We start from the raw sequence: 22394 nt of genomic DNA, 5'->3' as shown, positions 1-22394 counted from the left end.
GGCTAGCTGTAAGAAGATTTTAAACTCTCTGGGAACTGTGCCCAGGGACACACACACACACACAATTAATCCAGTTCTCCTGGATTTCTGCTCTGTAACATATCACTGTGTAATCCAACAATTAATCCAGTTCTCCTGGATTTCTGCTCTGTAACATATCACTGTGTAATCTAACAATTAATCCAGTTCCCTGGATTACTGCTCTGTAACATATCACTGTGTAATCTAACAATTAATCCAGTTCCCCTGGATTTCTGCTCTGTAACATATCACTGTGTAATCTAACAATTAATCCAGTTCCCTGGATTACTGCTCTGTAACATATCACTGTGTAATCTAACAATTAATCCAGTTCCCCTGGATTACTGCTCTGTAATATGTCACTGTGTAATCTAACAATTAATCCAGTTCTCCTGGATTGCTGCTCTGTAACATATCACTGTGTAATCTAACAATTAATCCAGTTCCCTGGATTTCTGCTCTGTTACATATCACTGTGTAATCCAACAATGAATCAAGTTCTCCTGGATTTCTGCTCTGTAACATATCACTGTGTAATCCAACAATTAATCCAGTTCTCCTGGATTTCTGCTCTGTTACATATCACTGTGTAATCCAACAATGAATCAAGTTCTCCTGGATTTCTGCTCTGTAACATATCACTGTGTAATCTAACAATTAATCCAGTTCTCCTGGATTTCTGCTCTGTTACATATCACTGTGTAATCCAACAATGAATCAAGTTCTCCTGGATTTCTGCTCTGTAACATATCACTGTGTAATCTAACAATTAATCCAGTTCTCCTGGATTTCTGCTCTGTTACATATCACTGTGTAATCCAACAATGAATCAAGTTCTCCTGGATTTCTGCTCTGTAACATATCACTGTGTAATCTAACAATTAATCCAGTTCTCCTGGATTTCTGCTCTGTTACATATCACTGTGTAATCCAACAATTAATCCAGTTCTCCTGGATTACTGCTCTGTAACATATCACTGTGTAATCTAACAATTAATCCAGTTCTCCTGGCTTACTGCTCTGTAACATATCACTGTGTAATCTAACAATTAATCCAGTTCCCCTGGATTTCTGCTCTGTTTCATATCACTGTGTAATCCAACAATTAATCCAGTTCTCCTGAATTTCTGCTCTGTAATATATCACTGTGTAATCCAACAATTAATCCAGTTCCCCTGGATTTCTGCTCTGTAACATATCACTGTGTAATCTAACAATTAATCCAGTTCCCTGGATTACTGCTCTGTAACATATCACTGTGTAATCCAACAATTAATCCAGTTCTCCTGGATTACTGCTCTGTAACATATCACTGTGTAATCTAACAATTAATCCAGTTCCCCTGGATTTCTGCTCTGTAAAATATCACTGTGTAATCTAACAATTAATCCAGTTCTCCTGGATTACTGCTCTGTAATATGTCACTGTGTAATCCAACAATTAATCCAGTTCCCCTGGATTACTGCTCTGTAACATATCACTGTGTAATCTAACAATTAATCCAGTTCTCCTGGATTCCTGCTCTGTGACATATCACTGTGTAATCCAACAATTAATCCAGTTCCCCTGGATTTCTGCTCTGTTACATTTCACTGTGTCATGGAACCCGCTCCTGCTGCAGTGAACACACAAACACAGCGAGGGAGCTCCCTCTTGTGGCGATGTGAGGTAAATGGCCTCTGCCTGGGAAATCACTGAAGTCTCAGATTACTGAAGGATCTTGTTGGAGGATTGTGCTGCTGTATTTTTCTTATTCCTATTATTTTTATTTGAATATATTTTAATGCAGACGAATCTATTCTCATAACTGATATCAATCTCGGAAACAAATACAGACAAACTCATAGACACACAAATACTCAGAAAAATGCAGACACATACATATGATTCCAAGAATAAATTAGATATAGCTCTTGGGGCTAAAGGTATGGGAAGAAGGGGGATCAGAATGTTGAATTCGATGATCAGCCATGATCAAAATGAATGGCGGAGCAGGCTCGAAGAGCCGAATGGCCTACTCCTGCTTCTAGTTTCTATCTTTCTATAATCTCACACAAACACACACACACGTACGCACAGATACACACTCATGCATACACACGCTCAGACACACACACTATCTCAGACACTCTCACAAACACAGAGACAGACTGAGACCATGAAGGGTTGATGTCAATCTCACTCTAAATAATCTGCTGGGCAAATTAAAATAACTGCAGCAAATCTGAAATTCAGTGTGTGAGTTTTATTGTGAAATGAGATAATGTATAAATATATCCCCATAGCTCAGGGTGGGAGTGGAATTGATGATTTGTCTGCTGTATGAACAAATATTACATTGGAGAGATTATAAAGTTTGAATTGTAATATCTAATGGTGTGAAGTATCTGGGAGCAGAGTGGATGTGGTAAAGGCTGGAATACAAACTGGGGGAATGAGGGTGAAACTGCTGTGCAGAGTGAATGGTTCTTGTTGTAGGGAGGGATGTGAGGAGGGATAGAGAGAGGGTTGGGGGGATGACCTTCCAGAATGTCTTTCCCAGCCTTGAGATCCAGGGAAGTTTTCAATATTAAAACAGAAAATGCTGACAATAAGAATCCACACTTTTCCAAGTACCAGTTGATTGCGCCCCAGATTATTGGTTTCATTTTTCTCCACCGCTGATGTTAAGATGATTGTTCTGTAATTTTTTGAACAGGGATGTAACATTTACAATCTCTCAGCCTTTTGGCACCACTACTCGATAAGGAGGATTGGAAGATTGTGGTCAGAGCCTCCACAAGCTCCATGTGAAGGACAGTGTGTGTCAGAGTGCAGCAGTCCCTCAGTGTCAGACTGCAGTGTCAGCCTAGATAATGTGCTCAGCTTGATGAGTATTTCCTGTTGTTATTGATGTGGATCATTCAGAAACAATGGACACTGATGATGTCATCCAGTCCTGCTGCGATGATGTCATAGAGACTATTACATCACAGCGGAGCCTTAGTGGTGAAAACAGTTTTGTTCCAGACGGCAGCAAGTCCATTCCTGATAGATCAGCAACTAGAATTACTGGGTCACAGAGCACAATATTAGGATGGATGGTCAAAACCTTGTTTGGAGAGACAGACCTTAACAAACACCTTTAATCTGGACAGTTAGGGAGGGAGTTTCAGAATCTCATATCCAGGCCTTGTTACATTCACTCAAAATATTTTACAGAAATTGATAAGTTATAATGATCAGGAAGGTTTGAAAAGCATTAATCTCATCTCTTAGGAACAATGTTGACCCCATTTTCTGTCTCAATCTGTTTCTCTTTGTCTCAGTTTACGAACTTCCATCCCATTCACTCTCACTGTCTCTTTTCCCCATTTACTTTGCTCCCTCTATTCACTTGCTCTCTGTCTGTAATAATCACAGTGGCTGCCGGTGATTCTCTGGCTATAATCAGATAAGAAATTAATCCGAAGTGTGCAGTCCCACCCAGCTGGACAACAATGGAGAGGCACTGGAGGAAGATGGTTTGGTCAATGGTGTCAATAACTGCAGACTGGCTGAGAAGGACAGTGACAGATAGCTTACCTCAGTCATATTCACGCAGTAATTTGAGACTTTGGTAAGAGCTGGTTTAATACTGTGCGAAAGACAAATGTAATCAGAGGGATTCACACAGGGAATTTCAGGACATATGGGCAGAGATTTGGGAGACGACAGGGATTTTGGAAGTTGTAATGAGAGATGGGCAGGAGGGGAACAAAGACACTGGGGTCAAGGATGGGCTCGTGGGAGGAAGGGAAGCAACAGAGGCAGCTTTTTTTATTTCATCTATGGGGCATGGATGTTGTTGCATGGCCAGCATTTATTGCAAGTTGCCCTTGAGAAGGTGGTGATGAGCTGCCTTCTTGAACAACTGAGTGGCTTGCTCGGACATTTTAGAGTCAACCACATTGCTGTGGCTCTGCAGTCCCATGTAGGCCAGACCAGGCAAGGACGGCAGATTTCCTTCCCTAAAGGACATCATTAAACCAGATGGGTTTTTGCGACAATTGTTTCACGGTCATCAGTAAATTCTTAATTCCAGATATTTTTTTATTGAATTCAGATTTCACCATCTGCCCTGGTGGGATTGAAACCTGGTACCCAGAACATTAGCTGAGTTTCTGGATTAACCGTCTAGTGTTAATACCACTAGGCCATCACCTCCCCTCAATCTTAGTGACTGAAGTCAGGAATGGGTTAATGAACTTTGTCACACTTAAGCATTAAGACCCAAACTCTGTGATTTTGTGAGAAGACTGCAGAGTTCATGTTTTCGTCAGAGTTCGGTGTTTTTCATGTCTGTACCAGATAAGAGGAACAGCTATTCTTGTTATTAAGAAATGTGATTAGCCCAGCTCGAAATAAGCTAAACAGTCTCCATTTTTATGTACCTTTGTTTAACACGATGGAGTTGACATGTATGCCGTCTGTCTTTGAATCACCATAGATTCATATATATATTCATCATACGTTATTCATCTTATCCTGATATAAAGTATTATACAAACTTGTATGTAGATTAGTTAACTTATTTGTGCAAAACCTGTGATGTTGTTTCAAGGATATAAATGACGAACAATCGTGGCCTTGGAGATCGAACAAACTACGCAGAGGAAGATACTGCTAATACAACAAGAATCTCACCATGAACAATGACAGACATCTTAGAGAATTGCAATGTAATGAGGGCGGGGCCCGGGACATATATAAATTCTGTTCTTACTTGTGTTCGATGAGAAGGCTGGGGGTCCACTGTTAGGAACCTCACTTCTCCCACAATTGTGAAAATAAACACTGCATTTTGAACCACAAATAGTGTCAGAGGTTTTTTACCTACAACAGTGACAAAGAAGCTCCATGCGCTCCTCACACTTGTTGTTGGAGGTAAGGATGGAGAAGACAAAGGAGAGGGAGAGCCCTTCAAAAGGATCCAAAGTGAACATAGAACATAGAAAAGCTACAGCACAAACAGGCCCTTCGGCCCACAAGTTGTGCCGAACAATTTCCTTACCTTCTAGGCTCATCTATAACCCTCTTTCTTACTAACCTCCATGAACCTATCCAAAAGTTTCTTAAAAGACTCAATCGAATCCGCCTCCACCATCACCACCGGCAGCCGATTCCACGCACCCACCACCCTCTGAGTGAAACACTTACCCCGAACATCTCCTCTGTACCTACTCCCCAGCACCCTAAACCTGTGGCCTCTCGTGACAACCATTTCAGCCCTGGGTAAAAGCATCTGAGAATCCATTCTATCAATACCCCTCAACATCTTATACACCTCTATCAGGTCACCTCTCATCCTTCGCCTCTCCAAGGAGAAAAGACCTAGCTCTCTCAACCTATCCTCAAAAGGCATACCACTTAATCCTGGCAACATCCTCGTAAATCTCCTCTGCACCCGTTCTACGGCTTCCACATCCTTTCTGTAATGAGGCGACCAGAACTGGGCACAGTACTCCAGTTGGGGTCTGACCAGGATCCTATACAGCTGCAGCATTATCTCCCGATTTCTAAACTCAATTCCTCTATTGATGAAGGCCAGTATTCCATACGCCTTCTTAACCACAGCCTCTACCTGTGACGCTGCTTTGAGCGTCCTATGAACCCGGACCCCAAGATCCCTCTGTTCTTCTACACTGCCAAGCGTCTTACCCTTAATATTATATTCTTCCATCCTATTCGACCGACCAAAATGACCCACCACTCACTTATCTGGGTTGAAGTCCATCTGCCATTTCTCTGCCCAGTCTTGCATCTTATCTATGTCTCGTTGCAACTGTTGACATCCCTCTACACTATCCACAACACCTCCAACTTTTGTGTCATCAGCAAACTTGCCAACCCATTCTTCCACTTCCTCATCCAGGTCATTTATAAAAATCACAAAGAGCAAGGGTCCCAGAACAGATCCCTGGGGCACCCCACTGGTGACCGACCTCCACTCTGAAAAAGACCCATCTAGAACCACCCTTTGCCTTCTGTGAGCAAGCCAGTTCTGAATACACAAAGCAACATCCCCTTGTATCCCTTGCCCCTTCACTTTCTCCATAAGCCTTGCATGGGGCACCTTATCAAACACCTTACTGAAATCCATATAAACCACATTTACCGCTCTTCCGCCGTCTAAGTGTCTAGTCACATCTTAAAAAAACTCAATCAGACTCGTAAGGGATGATCTGCCTCGGACAAAGCCGTGCTGGCTACTTCTGATCATACTATTCCTTTCCAAATGTTCATAAATCCTGCCTCTCAGGATCTTCTCCATCAACTTACCTACCACTGAGGTTAGACTCACCGGTCTATAATTTCCTGGGCAATTTCTTCTCCCTTTCTTGAATAACGGAACCACATCCGCCATCCTCCAATCCACCGGAACCTCTCCCGTCTCCATTGATGACGCAAAGATCATCGCCAGAGGATCAGCAATCTCTTCCTCACCTCCCACAGTAACCTGGGGTACATCCCATCCGGTCCCGGCGATTTATCTAACTTAAGTGAGTTAGAGACATTAAATAGATGCAACACAGTGTGTTCAATATAAAAATAGTAATATGAAACTGATTTATTTGACCTTTATCCACAATATTAGCCCAAACAACTGGCTGGAATGTATTGACATCATCCGATAGACCCCAACGAACATAATCCTGGATGTCATTGACAGCAAAATTCAATCATTGTCGTTGTTTGTGAGCTTGTTGGTGTCTCATCAGTACAGAAAAATAAGCAAATCCCTTCCCACATTCAGCACATGTGAACGGCCTCTCCCCAGTGTGAACTCGCTGGTGTGTCAGCAGGTTCGATGACTGAGTGAAACCCTTCCCACACACAGAGCAGGTGAACGGTCTCTCCCCAGTGTGAACGTGCTGGTGCATCAGAAGTTTGGATGAGGAAGGGAAACCCTTCCCACACTCAGAGCAGATGAATGGCCTCCCCCCAGTTTGAACACACTGGTGTGTCAGAAGGATGGATGACTGAGTAAACCCTTTGCTACACTCAGGGCAGGTGGACAGCCTCTCCCCAGTGTGAATTTGCTGGTGTACAGTGAGGTGAGACGATCGCTTGAATGCAGACCCACAGTGAGAGCATCTGAACGGTCTCTCATCAGTGTGAACAAGTTGATGCTGCATCAAGTCCTGGGAACTTTTAAAGTGTTTTCCACAGTCTGGACATGTAAAAGGTCTCTCATCAGTGTGAACTCGCTGGTGTGTCAGCAGTTTGTATTGCTGAGTAAATCCTTTCCCACACAAGGAACAGGTGAATGGCCTCTCATTGCTGTGAACACGTTGATGGCGCACCTGTTCCCCAGAACATTTGTAACACTTCCCACAGTCTGAGCATTTAATTGGTCTCTCCTCAGTGTGAACTCGCTGGTGATTCAACAGGGTAGATGACTGAATGAATCCCTTCCCATACACAAAACAGGTGAACGGCCTTTCCCCAGTGTGAAGTCGCTGATGTGTCAGAAGGTAGGATTGACGAGTGAATCCCTTCCCACATTTGAAGCACGTGAACGGTTTCTCCCCAGTGTGACTGAGCCAATGACTTTCCAGGCCAGACGGGGATTTGAATCCCTTCCCACAATCCCTGCATTTCCACGGTTTCTTCCTGGATTGACTGCATTTGTGTTTCAACAGGTCAGATGATTGGCTGAAGCCTCGTCCACACACAGAACACGTGTATGGATTTTCCCCACTGTGAACGGTGCTTGTTCCTTCCATGTTCAAAATCAAATGATATTCAGGTTACGATACATTGGAAAACTCCACCAGGTTGTGATGTGATGTTTCGTTTCAATTTCCCGACTGCAAATCCTGCTCTTCTAAAACCCTGTATAACTGTTTCAAAACAGAAAAAAAGGGAGTGAGAGAGAACTCATAAAAACACAGGCAGTTTGTGAAATTGAACTGAATTAATCTGGTCATTTGTACGTCTGTCACTGGGAAAAAGTGACAATGAAAACTGCTGGATTGTTGTAAAAATGCAACTTATTCACTGATATCCTTCGGAGAAGGGAACCTGCCACACGGTCTGGGTCTACAGAAGACTGTCCCCACTAATTTCAAAACTGTTCCTGAACACCAAGGTCTGGGTCATTTGTGAACATTAGGAAGAGCAGGGTGTTAACACCAGCTCCTGAGAACTCCCAAACATCCATTAACCAATATTTCATTAGTTTCCTGTCCCGTGGACAATTTTGTGTCAATGTTGTTACTGTCCCTTTCATTCCACGAGTCATAACTTTGTTCCTAAGTCTGTTGTGCAGCAATTTATCTAATGCCTTTTGGAAGTCCATGTTCACCATATTAGTAGCATTATCCTCAACACTGGTGTCTGTAACCTCATCAAAAAACAGGTTAAGCAGGTTAGTTCCCTTCACAAATCCATGCTGGCTTTCCTTATTAACCCACATTTACTCAGGTGACTATTAAATTTGTCCTCAATTATTGTTTCAGGAATTTTCCCTATCGCCAAGACTAAACTGACTATAGTTTCTGGGATTATCTTCACACCAGTTATTGGCCACCCACCTAATCTGCACATCTTTAGACTGTGGGAGGAAATAGGGGGGAGGACATGCAAACTCCACACAATCACCCGAGGCTGGAATCGAACCTGGGTCTCTGGCGTTGTGTTGCAGTAATGCTTAACCACTGTGCCACCCCAGAAATCTGAAATCGTTCCCAACAGACAGAGCAGACAAACCTTTGACCTTTCACATTCAAAAGCTGATGATATTCAGATTCTAAAGAACGGGATGGCTGCCAGATGTGATGTGATCTTCGGTTTGAATTTTCCAATTGTCGTATTCTGTAAATCAAGATTACAAAACAAAAATCACTGTTAATCCAGGACAGAAATTTAGAAGAGATAAATATTTCTCTTGGGTTGAGTTTTCTGTGTGTAAATCCTCCCCTTCTAACTCCCTGTAAAAGGAGTTTCCAAAGTCCATCCCTGTCAGTCCCGGAGAGAAATTCACAACATTCTCTCCTCCTGCTGACAGGAAGCAGCGAGCATGCGCACTCCTGCACATCGCCCCAAAGATGGTGGCCGTTAACCCGGGTTTGTTACCGAGCGAAGCGGCGCGGAGCAGCTGTTGCCCCAGAGATACAAATTCGGGACCGTTAGCACCTTATGCTGCTTTCAGGTCCATTACAAGTGCTTATGAAGCTTCTCCATCCACCCACCAGCTCTATCTCTCCGGCCACGCCGCAAACTCACCGTCTGTGAATCGGTCAAAGCTAATCCACACTGCGCATGTACTCCATACTGTGATTGACGGCGGCTCCGGACCAATAGGAAGAGGGGGCGGGGCTGGAGGACTGAGCGGGAGCGGCTGGTCCTCCAACCAATCGGAGTGAATGAGGGGCGGGGCTGACTCCGGATCGCTCTCATTGGCTGAAACTCTGCATCATTGTGAAAGCTGCTTTGTGTCAAACTCCAGGAGAAAACTGGACCTTTCTGTTTGTGGCTTCAAACAGATGGAGCCCTGTGGGTGCGGAGCAAACAGATGGAGCCCTGTGGGTGCGGAGCAAACAGATGGAGCCCTGTGGGTGCGGAGCAAACAGATGGAGCCCTGTGGGTGCGGAGCAAACAGATGGAGCCCTGTGGGTGCGGAGCAAACAGATGGAGCCCTGTGGGTGCGGAGCAAACAGATGGAGCCCTGTGGGTGCGGAGCAAACAGATGGAGCCCTGTGGGTGCGGAGCAAACAGATGGAGCCCTGTGGGTGTGGAGCAAACAGATGGAGCCCTGTGGGTGCGGAGCAAACACATCAACATTTACCACTGAGATGGGTTCATTCAGCACAGACAGCAGGGATTAATTCAAGAATTAAGCGCAGTAATTATTTATCTTTGAACTCATCCCTTGGAGAACAGAATTTCAATTTGAACGTACAATTTGATTTATTATTGTCACATGTATTAGTACAGTAAGAAGTCTCACAACACCAGGTTAAAGTCCAACAGGTTTATTTGGTAGCACAAGCCACAAGCTTTCGGAGCGCTGCTCCTTCATCAGGTGAGTGGGAGTTCTGTTCACAAACAGGGCATTTACAGACACAAACTCAATTTACAAAATAATGGTTGGAATACGAGTCTTTAAGGTAATCAAGTCTTAAAGGTACAGACAATGTGAGTGGAGAGGTGGTCAAGCACAGGTTAAAGAGATGCGTATTGTATGCAGGCTGTAAATTTTGTAAATTGATTTTGTGTCTTTATATGCCCTGTTTGTGAACAGAACTCCCACTGACCTGATGAAAGAGCAGTGCTCCGAAAGCTAGTGGCTTGTGCGACCAAATAAACCTGTTGGACTTTAACCTGGGGTTGTGAGACTTCTTACTGCGTGGAGCAAACAGCTCAATATTTGTCACTGAGATATGGGAACATCAAACAATTCACAAACAGTGTCTCGTCACTGGACGCATGTGAGGTCCCAGAGGATTGGAGGATAGCTAATGTGGTCCCGTTATTTAAGAAGGGTAGGAAGGATAACCCGGGTAATTATAGACCGGTGAGCTTAACGTCCGTGGTGGGGAAGTTGTTGGAGAAGATTCTTAGAGATAGGATGTATGCGCATTTAGAAAGGAATAAACTCATTACCGACAGTCAGCATGATTTTGTGAGAGGGAGGTCATGCCTCACTAGCCTGGTGGAGTTATTTGAAGAAGTGACCAGAATGGTTGACGAGGGAAGGGCCGTGGATGTCATCTATATGGACTTTAGTAAAGCGTTTGACAAAGTCCCTCATGGTAGGCTGGTGAAAAAGGTTGGATCTCATGGGATAAAGAGGGAGGTGGCTAGATGGGTGGAGAACTGGCTTGGTCACAGAAGACAGAGGGTGGTAGTGGAAGGGTCTTTTTCCGGCTGGAGGCCTGTGACTAGTGGTGTTCCGCAGGGCTCTGTATTGGGACCTCTGCTGTTTGTGATTTATATAAACGATCTGGAAGAAGGTGTAACTGGGGTGATCAGTAAGTTTGCGGACGACACAAAATTGGCAGGACTTGCAGATAGTGAGGAGCATTGTCAGAAGCTACAGAAGGATATAGATAGGCTGCAAATTTGGGCAAAGAAATGGCAGATGGCGTTCAATCCTGATAAATGCGAAGTGATGCATTTTGGTAGAAATAATGTAGGGAGGAGCTATACGATAAATGGCAGAACCATAAAGGGTGTAGATACGCAGAGGGACCTGGGTGTGCAAGTCCACAGATCCTTGAAGGTGACGTCACAGGTGGAAAAGGTGGTGAAGAAGGCATATGGCATGCTTGCCTTTATAGGACGGGGCATAGAGTATAAAAGTTGGGGTCTGATGTTGCAGATGTTTAGAACGTTGTTTCGGCCGCATTTGGAGTACTGCGTCCAGTTCTGGTCGCCACACTACCAGAAGGACGTGGAGGCTTTGGAGAGAGTACAGAGGAGGTTTACCAGGATGTTGCCTGGTATGGAGGGGCTTAGTTATGAGGAGAGATTGGGTAAACTGGGGTTGTTCTCCCTGGAAAGACGGAGGATGAGGGGAGACTTAATAGAGGTGTATAAAATTATGAAAGGCATAGATAGGGTGAACGGTGGGAAGCTTTTCCCCAGGTCGGTGGTGACGTTCACGAGGGGTCATAGGTTCAAGGTGAAGGGGGGGAGGTTTAACACAGATATCAGAAGGATATATTTTACACAGAGGGTGGTGGGGGCCTGGAATGCGCTGCCAGGCAAGGTGGTGGAGGCGGGCACACTGGGAACATTTAAGACTTATCTAGAGAGCCATATGAACGGAGTGGGAATGGAGGGATACAAAAGAATGGTCTGGTTGGACCTTGCCCCCCTCACCTTGAACCCGTGACCCCTTGTGTTCGTCACCTCCGACCTGGGAAAAAGCTTCCCACTGTTCACTCTATCTATGCCCTTCATAATTTTATACACAATTTTATATCATTCAGGAACGACTGATTTCAAAGACAATCTCTTTAGGTGGGGTGGGGGGGGGTGGGGGGGGAGCGAGAAGGGGGGGGGAGGGAGAAGGGGGTGGAGGGAGAAGGGCGTGTATGAATTCAAAGTGGCTAAAAGATGCAAGGTTTCTACATTGGACAATCACATTAAAATCCAACAGATGCGGGTGTGAAATGGTGTGAGCTGGGAAGAGCATGATCAGTTTATTGCACCAGGAAGCCTTAAAATCAGATTATTTGTGTTTCACAACTGATTTTGGACGGCACGGTGGCACAGTAGTTAGCACTGCTGCCTCACAGCACCAGGGACATGGGTTCAATTCTTGACTTGGGTCACTATCTATGTGGAGTCTGCACATTCTCCCTGTGCCTGTGTGGGTTTTCTCTGGATGTTCTGGTTTTCTTGTGCTGGTTAGGGCATTGGCTATGCTAAATTCTCCTTCAGTGTACCCGAATCGGTGCTGGAGTGTGGCGACTGGGGAATTTTCACTGTAACTTCATTGCAGTGTTAATGTAAGCCTACTTGTGACACTAATAAAAAAGAACTTTAAAACTAATATTCCTGCTAGATAGTCACATGAGAAAGTCTGTTATCTATCACCTCAAGTGCACAAAACAGAGAAAGATCCCAAATGTAAGAAACTGTCCAATCATTTGTAAATATATTTTATATGTTGACATTCTAACAGTCAGCTTCCATCACATTGAAGTCAATGGAAGGGGAGAAATGGTTAAAGGTTCCATATAGAAATGTAACTTGATGTGTTGAAGATTATGAGGGGCATGGACAGGGTGCAGAGGGAGCAACTGTTCCCCTTAGTTGAACAGTCAGTTACAAGGGGACACAAGATAAAAGTGGGGGGGTTGGAGGTTTAGGGGGGATTTGAGGAAAAACTTTACCCAGAGGGTGGTGACAGTCTGGAATGCACTGCCTGAGAGGGGGTGGAGGCGGGATGCCTCACATCCTTCAAAAAGTACCTGCATGAGTACCTGGCACGCCATAACATTCATAACATGGGCCAAGTGCTGGCAAGTGGGATTAGGTGGGCAGGTCAGGGCCTTTCATGCATCAGTGCAGACTCGATGGGCCAAAGGGCATCTTCTGCACTGTAGTAATCTGTGATTCTGTTACCATGACCTTACATTGGTAGATTCACAAATGTTACACTAACATTTTGAAACTTAAACCTGCCATTTTACTCAGTCAGGAACAGATCCCAATTTTACACCAATCTCTGATTTGACAGCCCGTTTCCATTATTCACTGTTGTTCTTCCTGACTCTAAAACACATTGTAAAGGAGTTTCTGTTCCGTGTCCAGGAGCTCAGAGTCATGGAAGAGAGCGGCTGGACACATTTCTCACGCACCTCAGGATTAACCCACATGGAGATTTTGCTGTCAGTGAAGAGAGGTGAGATAAAGATAAAGTGGGGGGTGAGCCCACTTGTGCTTCAGCCGGGGGGGTGGGGGGGGGGGGAGGGGGAGGGGGGGTGGAATGAACAAATGAATCACTTCCCACAGTCCCCACATTTCCATGGTTTCCCCCCAGCTTGACTGTGCTTTTATCTTGTGTCCCCTCATAACTGACTCTTCAACTAAGAGGAACAGCTGCTCCCAGTGCACCCTGTCCATGCCCTTCTTTCTTCAGCCAGAGAGTGGTGAATCTGTGGAACTCTTTAGCGCAGAAGGCTGTGGAGGCCGGGTCATTGAGTGTCTTTAGAACAGAGATAGATAGGTTCTTGATTAATTAGGGGATCAGGGGTTATGGGGAAAAGGCAGGCGAATGAGGATGAGAAAAGTTTCAACCATGATTGAATGGCAGAGCAGAATCGATGGGCTGAGTGGCCTAATGCTCCGATGTCTTATGGTTTTCTAGAAAGACCAAAGTGCTGTTTGTCCCTCTCAGTGTGACCCTGAAGGACTGTGTCCAGGTTGAAGTTCTCTTCCTGCCATATGATCCTCCCCTAGATTACCCTTTCTGAGTTCCAATCAAGTGATGTTAAACACTCAGGTGGGAAAGACAAAAATATACAATAGGTTTAAACAAAGCTCAGTTACTTGACAGTCTCCATTCCAGTTATAGGGACTGTCAGAATGAACATGGCTCAGTCCTGGATGTGATTAACAGCAGCAATTACAGCAGAATCCCTGACTAAGTGACAAAGAAGCTCCATGAGTCCTCATACTTGCTGTTGAGGTGACGATGGAGGAGACAGTGGAGGAGGGGAGCTCTTCAAAAGGAACTAACCTGTGTCAGAGAAATTATAAACATTCATCAAACCGTATTTCACACATCGCCGGTTTATTTGACTTTTAACCCACAACATAAGCTCTACAACTGGGCTGGGGCTGATTAACATCAGCAGAAACAGGTGCCAATGAGAACGGTTCAGTCCTGCGTGTGATTAACAGCAAATCCAGTCACTCATGAACTTGCTGGTGTTTCAGCAGCTGAGATAATGGAGTAAATTCCTTCCCACACACAGAGCAGGTTAACGGTCTCTCCCCAGTGTGAACCTCGCTGGGTGTTTCAGCAGGATAGATGACTGAGTGAATCCCTTCCCACACTCAGAACAGATAAACAGCCTCTCCCCATTGTGAATTCGCTGGTGTTTCAGCAGGTTGGATGAATCAGTGAATCTTTTTCTACACTCAGAGCAGGTAGGTAAAAGCTCTCTCCCCAGTGTGAACTCGCTGGTGATTCAGCAGGATAGATGAAGGAGTGAATTCCTTCCCACACTCAGGGCATGTGAATGACCTCTCCCCTGTGTGAACACACTGGTGTGTCAACAAGATGGATGAGGTAGTAAATCCCTTCGCACACTTACGGCAGGAAGAAGGCCTCTCCCCAGTGTGAGCCCACTTGTGTTTCAGCAGGTGTTTCGGGGGGGAATGAACAAATGAATCCCTTCCCACAGTCCCCACATTTCCATGGTTTCCCCCAGCTTGACTGTGCTGGTGTCTTGACAGGCCAGGTGATGGGCTGGATCCTTGTCCACTCACAGAACACGTGTACGGTTTCTCACCACTGTTAACCGTGCTTTCCCCTTCCATGTTCAACTTACAATAATATTCGGATTACAATTATTTAGGTGATAGCGTCAGATGCTGCTGCGATGTTTTGTTTGAGTTTTTTGCCTTCCACCACTGAGCTTCTGAAGTCCTGTGAAAAAAATGTCCAAAGTTAAAGATTGATCAAAGACAAATATTTTTCTTAGTTTAGGTTTACGATGTGTAAATCCTCCCCCTCTAAGTCCATTTGAAAGGAGTTTCCAAAATCCATCACAGCGAGTCCAGGATAGAAACATTCCCTCACAGGGACAGTGATGATAGTTAACTGAAAAACGTAAGAACTAGGAACAGGAGTCGGCAATTCAGCCCCTCAAGCCTGCTCCACCATTCAATCTGATCATGGCTGATCTCACCTCTGTCTCAATTCCACTTGGGAAGGTCCACCTGATGTTCCAGATAGATTGGAAGAAACAGATTTTATAATAACTAATTGGAAATGAGGGAAGGAAGCACAATAACTGTTACCAGGGAGATCAGTGTAAGCTGTACAAATAGAAAAGGTCAGATAACTGGATGGAGAATAAACGCTGTGTTTGATTTTATTCAACAGGGACAAAATGTGGATGGTCACCGTGTTCCTGGACTGTGTCCAGCCTGAAGTTCCGTTCCTGCCGTACGATCCTCCCCCAGATTGTCCTTTTTGAGCCCCAGACAGGTGATGTTAAACACTTGGGTGGGAAAGATAAAAATCTAAAACAATAGGTTCAAAACAAAGCTGGTTTATTGGACATATAACCAGAATATAAAACTTCAGTTAAATTATTTTCAGCAGAAGGAAACACTAACTGTCAGAATGAACATGGTTCAGTTCTGGATGTGATTAACAGCAGAATCTAATCCCTGCAGTCATTTGTGAAGCCGCTGGTGTCTCACCAGATGGGGTGACTGAGTGAATCCCTTCCCACACATGGAGCAGTTAAACAACTTCTCCCCAGTGTGAACTCGCTGGTGTCTCACCAGGTGGGATGAATGGATGAATGCTTTCCCACACTCAGAGCAGGTGAACGGCTTTTCCCCCGTGTGAACTCGCTGGCGTGCCAGCAGGTGGGCTGACTGACTGAATCTCTTCCCACAGTCAGAGCAGGTGAATGGCCTCTCTCCAGTGTGAACTCGCTGGTGTATCCTGAGATCGGATGATTGAATGAATGCCTTCTCACACGTGGAGCAGGTGAATGGTCTTTCCTCATTGTGAGTGGTTTGGTGTCTCAGAAGGTCGGATGACCGAGTGAATCCCTTCCCGCACATGGAGCAGAGGAACGGTCTCTCCCCAGTGTGAGTGTGTCGATGATATTCCAGCCGAGATTGGTATTTGAATCCCTTCCCACAGTCCCCACATTTCCATGGTTTCTCCATGGTGCCAGTGTCATTGTCTCTCTCCAGGTTGGATGATCAGTTGAAGCCTCAACCACACATAAACCACGTGTACAGTTTCTCCTCGCTGCGAATGGTGTGATGTTTTTTCAGGCTGTGTAACTGGTTAAAGCTCTTTCCACAGTCAGTTCACTGGAACACTCTCACTCGGGTGTGTGTGTGTCTCGGTGCTTTTCCAGTCACACTGATGTTTGAACAGAAAAGCATTTTTCCTTCCACATTGAACAGCCAATGATATTCAGGTCCTGATGAATTGTGTCACTCTGAAGATCTTAAAAATTATTTTTTTTCCTATCTGTAAATCCTCCTCTTCGAACATCCTGTGGAAACAGTTTATATGGAATTACACAGAATATACATAACAGAAACTGGCCATTTGGCCCAGTCAGTCTCTGCTGTTGTTGATACTCCACAAGCATCTCCTTCCATTCCACCTCCCTCAGCTCAGTCTTTCACTTTCTCATTCTATTCTTTTCCCTCTTATCCACTCATTTTGTTTCATTTTGAAAGGTTTTTTGCCACAACTATTTCCTGTAGTAGCGAGTTCCACATTGTAGCTGCTCTGATCAACACATTTCTCCTTATTTCCCCTATTGGATTTGTCTGTGACTATCTTACATTTCTGGCCCCTCATTTTGGATGATTCTACTTATTTATTTACTAGTGTCACAAGTAGGCTTACATTAACACTGCAATTAAGTTACTGTGAAAATCCCCGCCTCGCCACACTCTAACCACGGTTCGGATACACTGAGGGAGAAGTTAGCATGGCCAATGCACCTAACCAGCACGTCTTTTGGACTGTGGGAGGAAACCCACGGAGAATGTGCAGACTCCGAACAGGCAGTGCCCCAAGCTGGGAATTGAACCCAGGTCTCCGACGCTGTCAGGCAGCAGTGCTAACCACTGTGCCACCCATTCTCCCACACAAGGAAACATTCTATCCACATCTACAGTGTTCCCACATGGCAGACTGGGCAGAAACATCAAATCTCAAGAGATCCATGAGCAAGTTACATTTTGGATACAAAATTGCCTCAATAGCAGGAAATGCTAAAATGAGTATTTTTTGTGATGGAAGATGGTGACACAGTGGTAATATCACAGGACTAGTAATCCAAAGGCCCAGGCTAATATTCTGGGGACCCAGAAACCATCCGAAACCTCCATGGGCTGCTGTGGTTAGGGAAGACAGATTATCATCACCTTCTCAAAAGTATTCAGCAATGATAATAGATGCCAGTGACACCTGCATACTGTAGTAAATGAAAATGAAAAGAGCTGCAGCCTGTTTCCAGTAATTCAGTTTTATTAGTGTGCTAACATGACTAAAATATATGATCTAAGTCATACACGAGGTCATACAATTACTCACTGATAGGATTCACTTGGTCAGTTCCTATGTGATTGCAGGGGTTGGTTTCTGCAGTTCTTGCCACTGCTTTGTGAACTCTTGATTCTCCACCAATTCGCACTTTCCTTCTTTCTATGGAGGATCTGTGCACTTGGATTTTCATTTTATTTGGTTCCTAACTTCATTTATTTGCCTCGCCGCCCTAATCCCCACATCATAGCAGAAAAATTAATTTGGACAGTAGATGGTGGGTACTTTACCCAGAGTTCTCCGCGGCGGTGGATGTCCCCTATCCAGGGCAGTGCGCAAACGCAATAGCGCTCTGTATTCGGAGCGTGCGCAGCAATGGCCAACGGAGTGTTTGTTGTTCGTCGTATCTCCAAACGGGTAAGAATATGGTGACCGAGAGGGAGTGATATTGCCAACCGTGGAACGGGGAATGTTTCGAAACACGTGGTGAAAGCCTCAAACCCCAAATACTGACCTGAAGGTCCCGTGTCTGTAGCTCCGTGTCTGTTTCCCGGGACAAAGCCGTAGTTAACGGCCGCCATCTTGTTCCAACGGGGAATGGCGCGCATGCGTGCCCTCCTTGGTGACGCAATAGAGGGCGGGGCTTTAGTGTCTGTTTCCAATGAGGTCCCAGTTCCCGCAGAGTCACAGGAACCAATAGAAAGTTTCAACGTTTATTTATTAGTGTCGCAAGTAGGCTTACATTAACACTGCAATGAAGTTACTGTGAAAATCCCCTAGTCGCCACACTCCGGCGCTTGTTCGGGTACACTGAGGGAGAATTTAGCATGGCCAATACACCTAACCAGCACGTCTTTCAGACTGTGGGAGGAAACAGAAGCACCCGGAGGAAACCCATGCAGACACGGGGAGAACGTGCAAACTCCACACAGACAGTGACCCAAGCTGGGAAAGCACCCAGGGTCCCTGGCGCTGTGAGGCAACAGTGCTAACCACTGTGCTGCCCAGAGGAGTTTGTGGATCATTAACGTTTAAAGTTTATTTATTAGTGCCGCAAGTAGGGTAAATTAACACTGCAATGAAGTTACTGTAAAATCCCCCAGTCGCCACACACCGGCGCCTGTTCAGGTACACTGAGGGAAATCTGGGTGGCCCTTTTGGCAAGTGGTGTGCCATAGGAATCACTGCTGGGAACTGAACTGTTTACAATATATAGAAATGACTTTGATGAAGGGATTGCAGCAATGATTGCCAAATTTGATAATCACACAAGATAAACCATAGAAGCATAAACCATAGAATACGTACAGTGGAGAAGGAGTCCATTTGGCCCATAAGGTCTGCCCTGACTCTCCAAAAGAGCATCTTACCCGGGCCCACCACCAGCCCTATCCCTATAATGCCACACATTTCATCATGGTTAGACTATCTAACCTACACATCTTTGGACACTAAGCATGGCCAATGTACTATAAGCAGGAAAATAAGTCGTAAAGATGACATAAGGAGACTACAAAAATATACACATAGGATAAGTGAGTGGGCAAAAAACTGGTAAATGGAGTAGAATTGGGCAACTGTGAAATGTCCACTTTGGCAGGAAGAATAAAAGATAAACTTATCTAAATGGTGAGAGATTGCAGAGCTCTGAGGTGCAGAGAGACCTTTGTGTCCCAGTGCATGAATCACAGAAGGCTCTTATACAGGCAGGGCAAGTAATTAGGAAAGCTAATAGCATGTTACCATTTATTGTGAGGGAGTTGATTGCAAAAGTAGCAAGGTTGTGCTTCAGTTGTGCAGGGCATTGGTGAGACCACATTTAGAGTATTGTGTACAGTATTGGTTACCTTATTAAAGGAAGGATGTCAATATGTTGGAAGCAGTTCAGAGAAGGTTTAACAGACTAATAGCAGCAATGGGTGTATTGTCTTGTAAGGAAAGTTTGAACAGACTTGGCTTGTATCCACTGGAGTTTAGAATACCAAGAGGAGACTTGACTAAACCATTATAAGATCCTGAGATGTCTTGTCAAGGTGGTTGTGAAGAGGCTGTTTCCTTCTGCGAGAGAACTTAGAACTAGGGGTCACTGTTTAAAATAAGGGGTCGCCCGTTTAAAACAGAGGTCAGGAGAAATTCTTTCACTCAGAGGGTTGTGAGTCTTTGAAACTCTCTTTCTGAAAAAGTAGTGGAAGCAGAATCTTTGAATATTTTTAAGGCAGAGGTGGTTAGATTCTTGGTAAGCAAGGGGGCGATAGATTATCAGAGGTAAGCATCTTGCAGATTTGAGGTTACTATAAAATCAGCCACAGTCTTAATAAATGGTGGAGGGGCTGAATGGCCTACCTCAGCTCCTTGTTCATGTGTTTGTAAAAAACATTCTGGTTTAGTTAAGAACATTCCCTTTCCTTTTGTGAGGACTTTGTTGCTGATTTTAGCGTATTTTAGTTTGATTGGATCACATATTTGGAAGAACAGAGGGTGGGAATGTTGCACAGAAACTAGATATTTCTGTTCTGAATTTCGATCCTGGACTGAGTGATACTGACACCATCAATTCTTTTTACAGGGGGTCAGTAGGAGATGATCTGAAGACAGAAAAACATTTCTTTGCGATCAGTCAGAGTCACTGAATTAATCAAGAGCTAAATATCATCGACCTTTCACTGTGGAAGGAGAAATGTTTCTCTGTTCTGCCTGTGGGGAAAGATTTCAAGCATCGATGTGACTGGGAAAGCACCAAGACACACACACACATACACCCGAATGACTGTTCCAGTGAACTGAGTGTGGAAAGAGCTTTAACCAGTAACACAGCCTGAAAGAAAATCACACCATTTCCAGCGGGGAGAAAGCATACACGTATTCCATGTTTGGACGAGGCTTCAACTGATCATCCAATCTGGAGAGACACAAGGATACCGGCACCATGGATAAACCATGGAAATGTGGGGACTGTGGGAAGGGATTCAGTTACCCATCCCAGCTGGAAACCCATCGACGTGCTCACACTGGAGAGAGACCGTTCATCTGCTCCACATGTGGGAAGGGATTCACAAAGTCATCCAGCCTCGGGTCACACCAGAGAGTTCACAGTGACAAGAGACCATATACATGCTTTTACTGTGGGGATTGCTTTAAAACCTCTCCAGATCTAATCAAACACCAGCTTGTTCACACTGACAAGAGACCATTCAGCTGTCCTCACTGTGAAAAGAGATTCAGACAATCATCTCATCTTATTCAACACCAGCGAGTTCACACTGGGGAAAGAATGTTCAGGTGCTCTGTGTGTGGGAAGCAGTTCACTCAATCATCCAATCTCCAGACACACCAACACACTCATAGTGGGGAGAGGCCGTTCACCTGCTCAGAGTGTGGGAAGGGATTCAATCGGTCATCCAACCTGCTGAGACACCAGCGAGTTCATGTGTAACTGCAGGGGTTGAATTCTGTTGTTAATCCTTTTTTATTTCTCCTGTAACTGGACGGGAGTTTGATGCTCTTCACAGGGCAGGTGGTGTGCCAGAACTGCAGCATGTGAGAGTTTGTGCAAACCTGGACAATCATATCTGTGGCGAGTGTCTGCAGCTGGCGGAATCTGTGCTCAGGGTTATTGAGCTGGAGTCTGAGCTGCTGTCATGGTGGGGCATCAGAGAGGGAGAAAGTCACCTGCACACTTTCCTCCCCAAGGTTCAGGAGCTATTTACAGTTAATCAATGGTCAGGATATATCAGAATATGTAAAATAAATCAGTTTTAGTGTCCGTGTCTCACAGGAGCCAGTTACAATGACACAGTTTGAGGGAGAATCAGTTACAATTAATTAGAGTTTTTCGAGCACAGCTCATTCATATTCCTTACGGCTGTACCATCAAGTCCAGGATAAAGCTCCTAACTTCTTCATCCACATCCCTAATTACGGAAGTGTTTTTAGAGCAGAGGGTATGGGGACTTAATTTTCTGCATCATTCGACAGTTTGAAAAGTGAGGAACCATCCACGAGCTGCTGTCTGACAGCACGGTAAATTACTGCGGGCTGAGAGACACAGAGACAGGAATCAGAGGGAACCATGTACAAAAATGGAACAAGCTGAATGGAGAAATGTGCTGTGCAGGGAGATATGCAGAGTTCCAGTATTTTATTGAAAATAGTGTCCAGACAATGTGTTCTCAAGACAGCTCCCATTGACTCCAGTTGGAGAAGTCAGATTCCATTCAATGCCCATGTATTTTCCTGCTCTATTTAATATGTCAAGATGGCTGGACTTGCGGATAGCGAAGAGCATTGTCGGGCAATACAGCAGGATATAGATAGGTGGAAAATTGGGCGGAGAGGTGGCAGATGGAGTTTAATCCGGATAAATGCGAAGTGATGCATTTTGGAAGAAATAATGTAGGGAGGAGTTATACAATAAATGGCAGAGTCATCAGGAGTATAGAAACACAGAGGGACCTAGGTGTGCAAGTCCACAAATCCTTGAAGGTGGCAACACAGGTGGAGAAGGTGGTGAAGAAGGCATATGGTATACTTGCCTTTATAGGACGGGGTATAGAGTATAAAAGCTGGAGTCTGATGATGCAGCTGTATAGAACGCTGGTTAGGCCACATTTGGAGTACTGCATCCAGTTCTGGTCGC

The 22394-nt window shown here is 44.8% G+C and overlaps 3 protein-coding genes across 3 annotated transcripts in view; 1 reads left to right on the top strand and 2 right to left on the bottom strand.

Annotated features, from left to right (window-relative positions):
* The window catches only part of LOC144480793 (uncharacterized), a 585830-nt gene that overhangs the window by 166929 nt on the left and 396507 nt on the right, over positions 1-22394 (top strand). The window lies entirely within an intron of this gene.
* LOC144480918 (uncharacterized) overlaps positions 6723-22394 on the bottom strand; it is a 29151-nt gene continuing 13479 nt past the window's right edge. The window contains exons 2-3 of the mRNA XM_078200543.1: positions 15989-16341; positions 6723-6978 (exon numbers count right to left, since the gene is read on the bottom strand). Of these exons, the coding sequence (XP_078056669.1) occupies positions 6723-6978; positions 15989-16341 (609 nt within the window). The remainder of the gene's footprint in view (positions 6979-15988; positions 16342-22394) is intronic.
* On the bottom strand, positions 14280-18353 carry LOC144480847 (uncharacterized). The gene is made up of 2 exons (XM_078200468.1): positions 18273-18353; positions 14280-15154 (listed from the first exon to the last, which is right to left on the bottom strand). Exon 2 carries the CDS (start codon positions 15043-15045, stop codon positions 14644-14646), a length of 402 nt encoding a protein of 133 aa, XP_078056594.1. The 5' UTR covers positions 15046-15154; positions 18273-18353; the 3' UTR covers positions 14280-14643.

Source organism: Mustelus asterias, chromosome 30 (assembly GCF_964213995.1).
Source record: "Mustelus asterias chromosome 30, sMusAst1.hap1.1, whole genome shotgun sequence".
In the NCBI taxonomy this organism is placed as follows: Eukaryota; Metazoa; Chordata; class Chondrichthyes; order Carcharhiniformes; family Triakidae; genus Mustelus; species Mustelus asterias.
The sequence above is the reverse complement of the archived record's forward strand: the minus strand, read 5'-3'. Positions and strand labels throughout refer to the sequence as shown.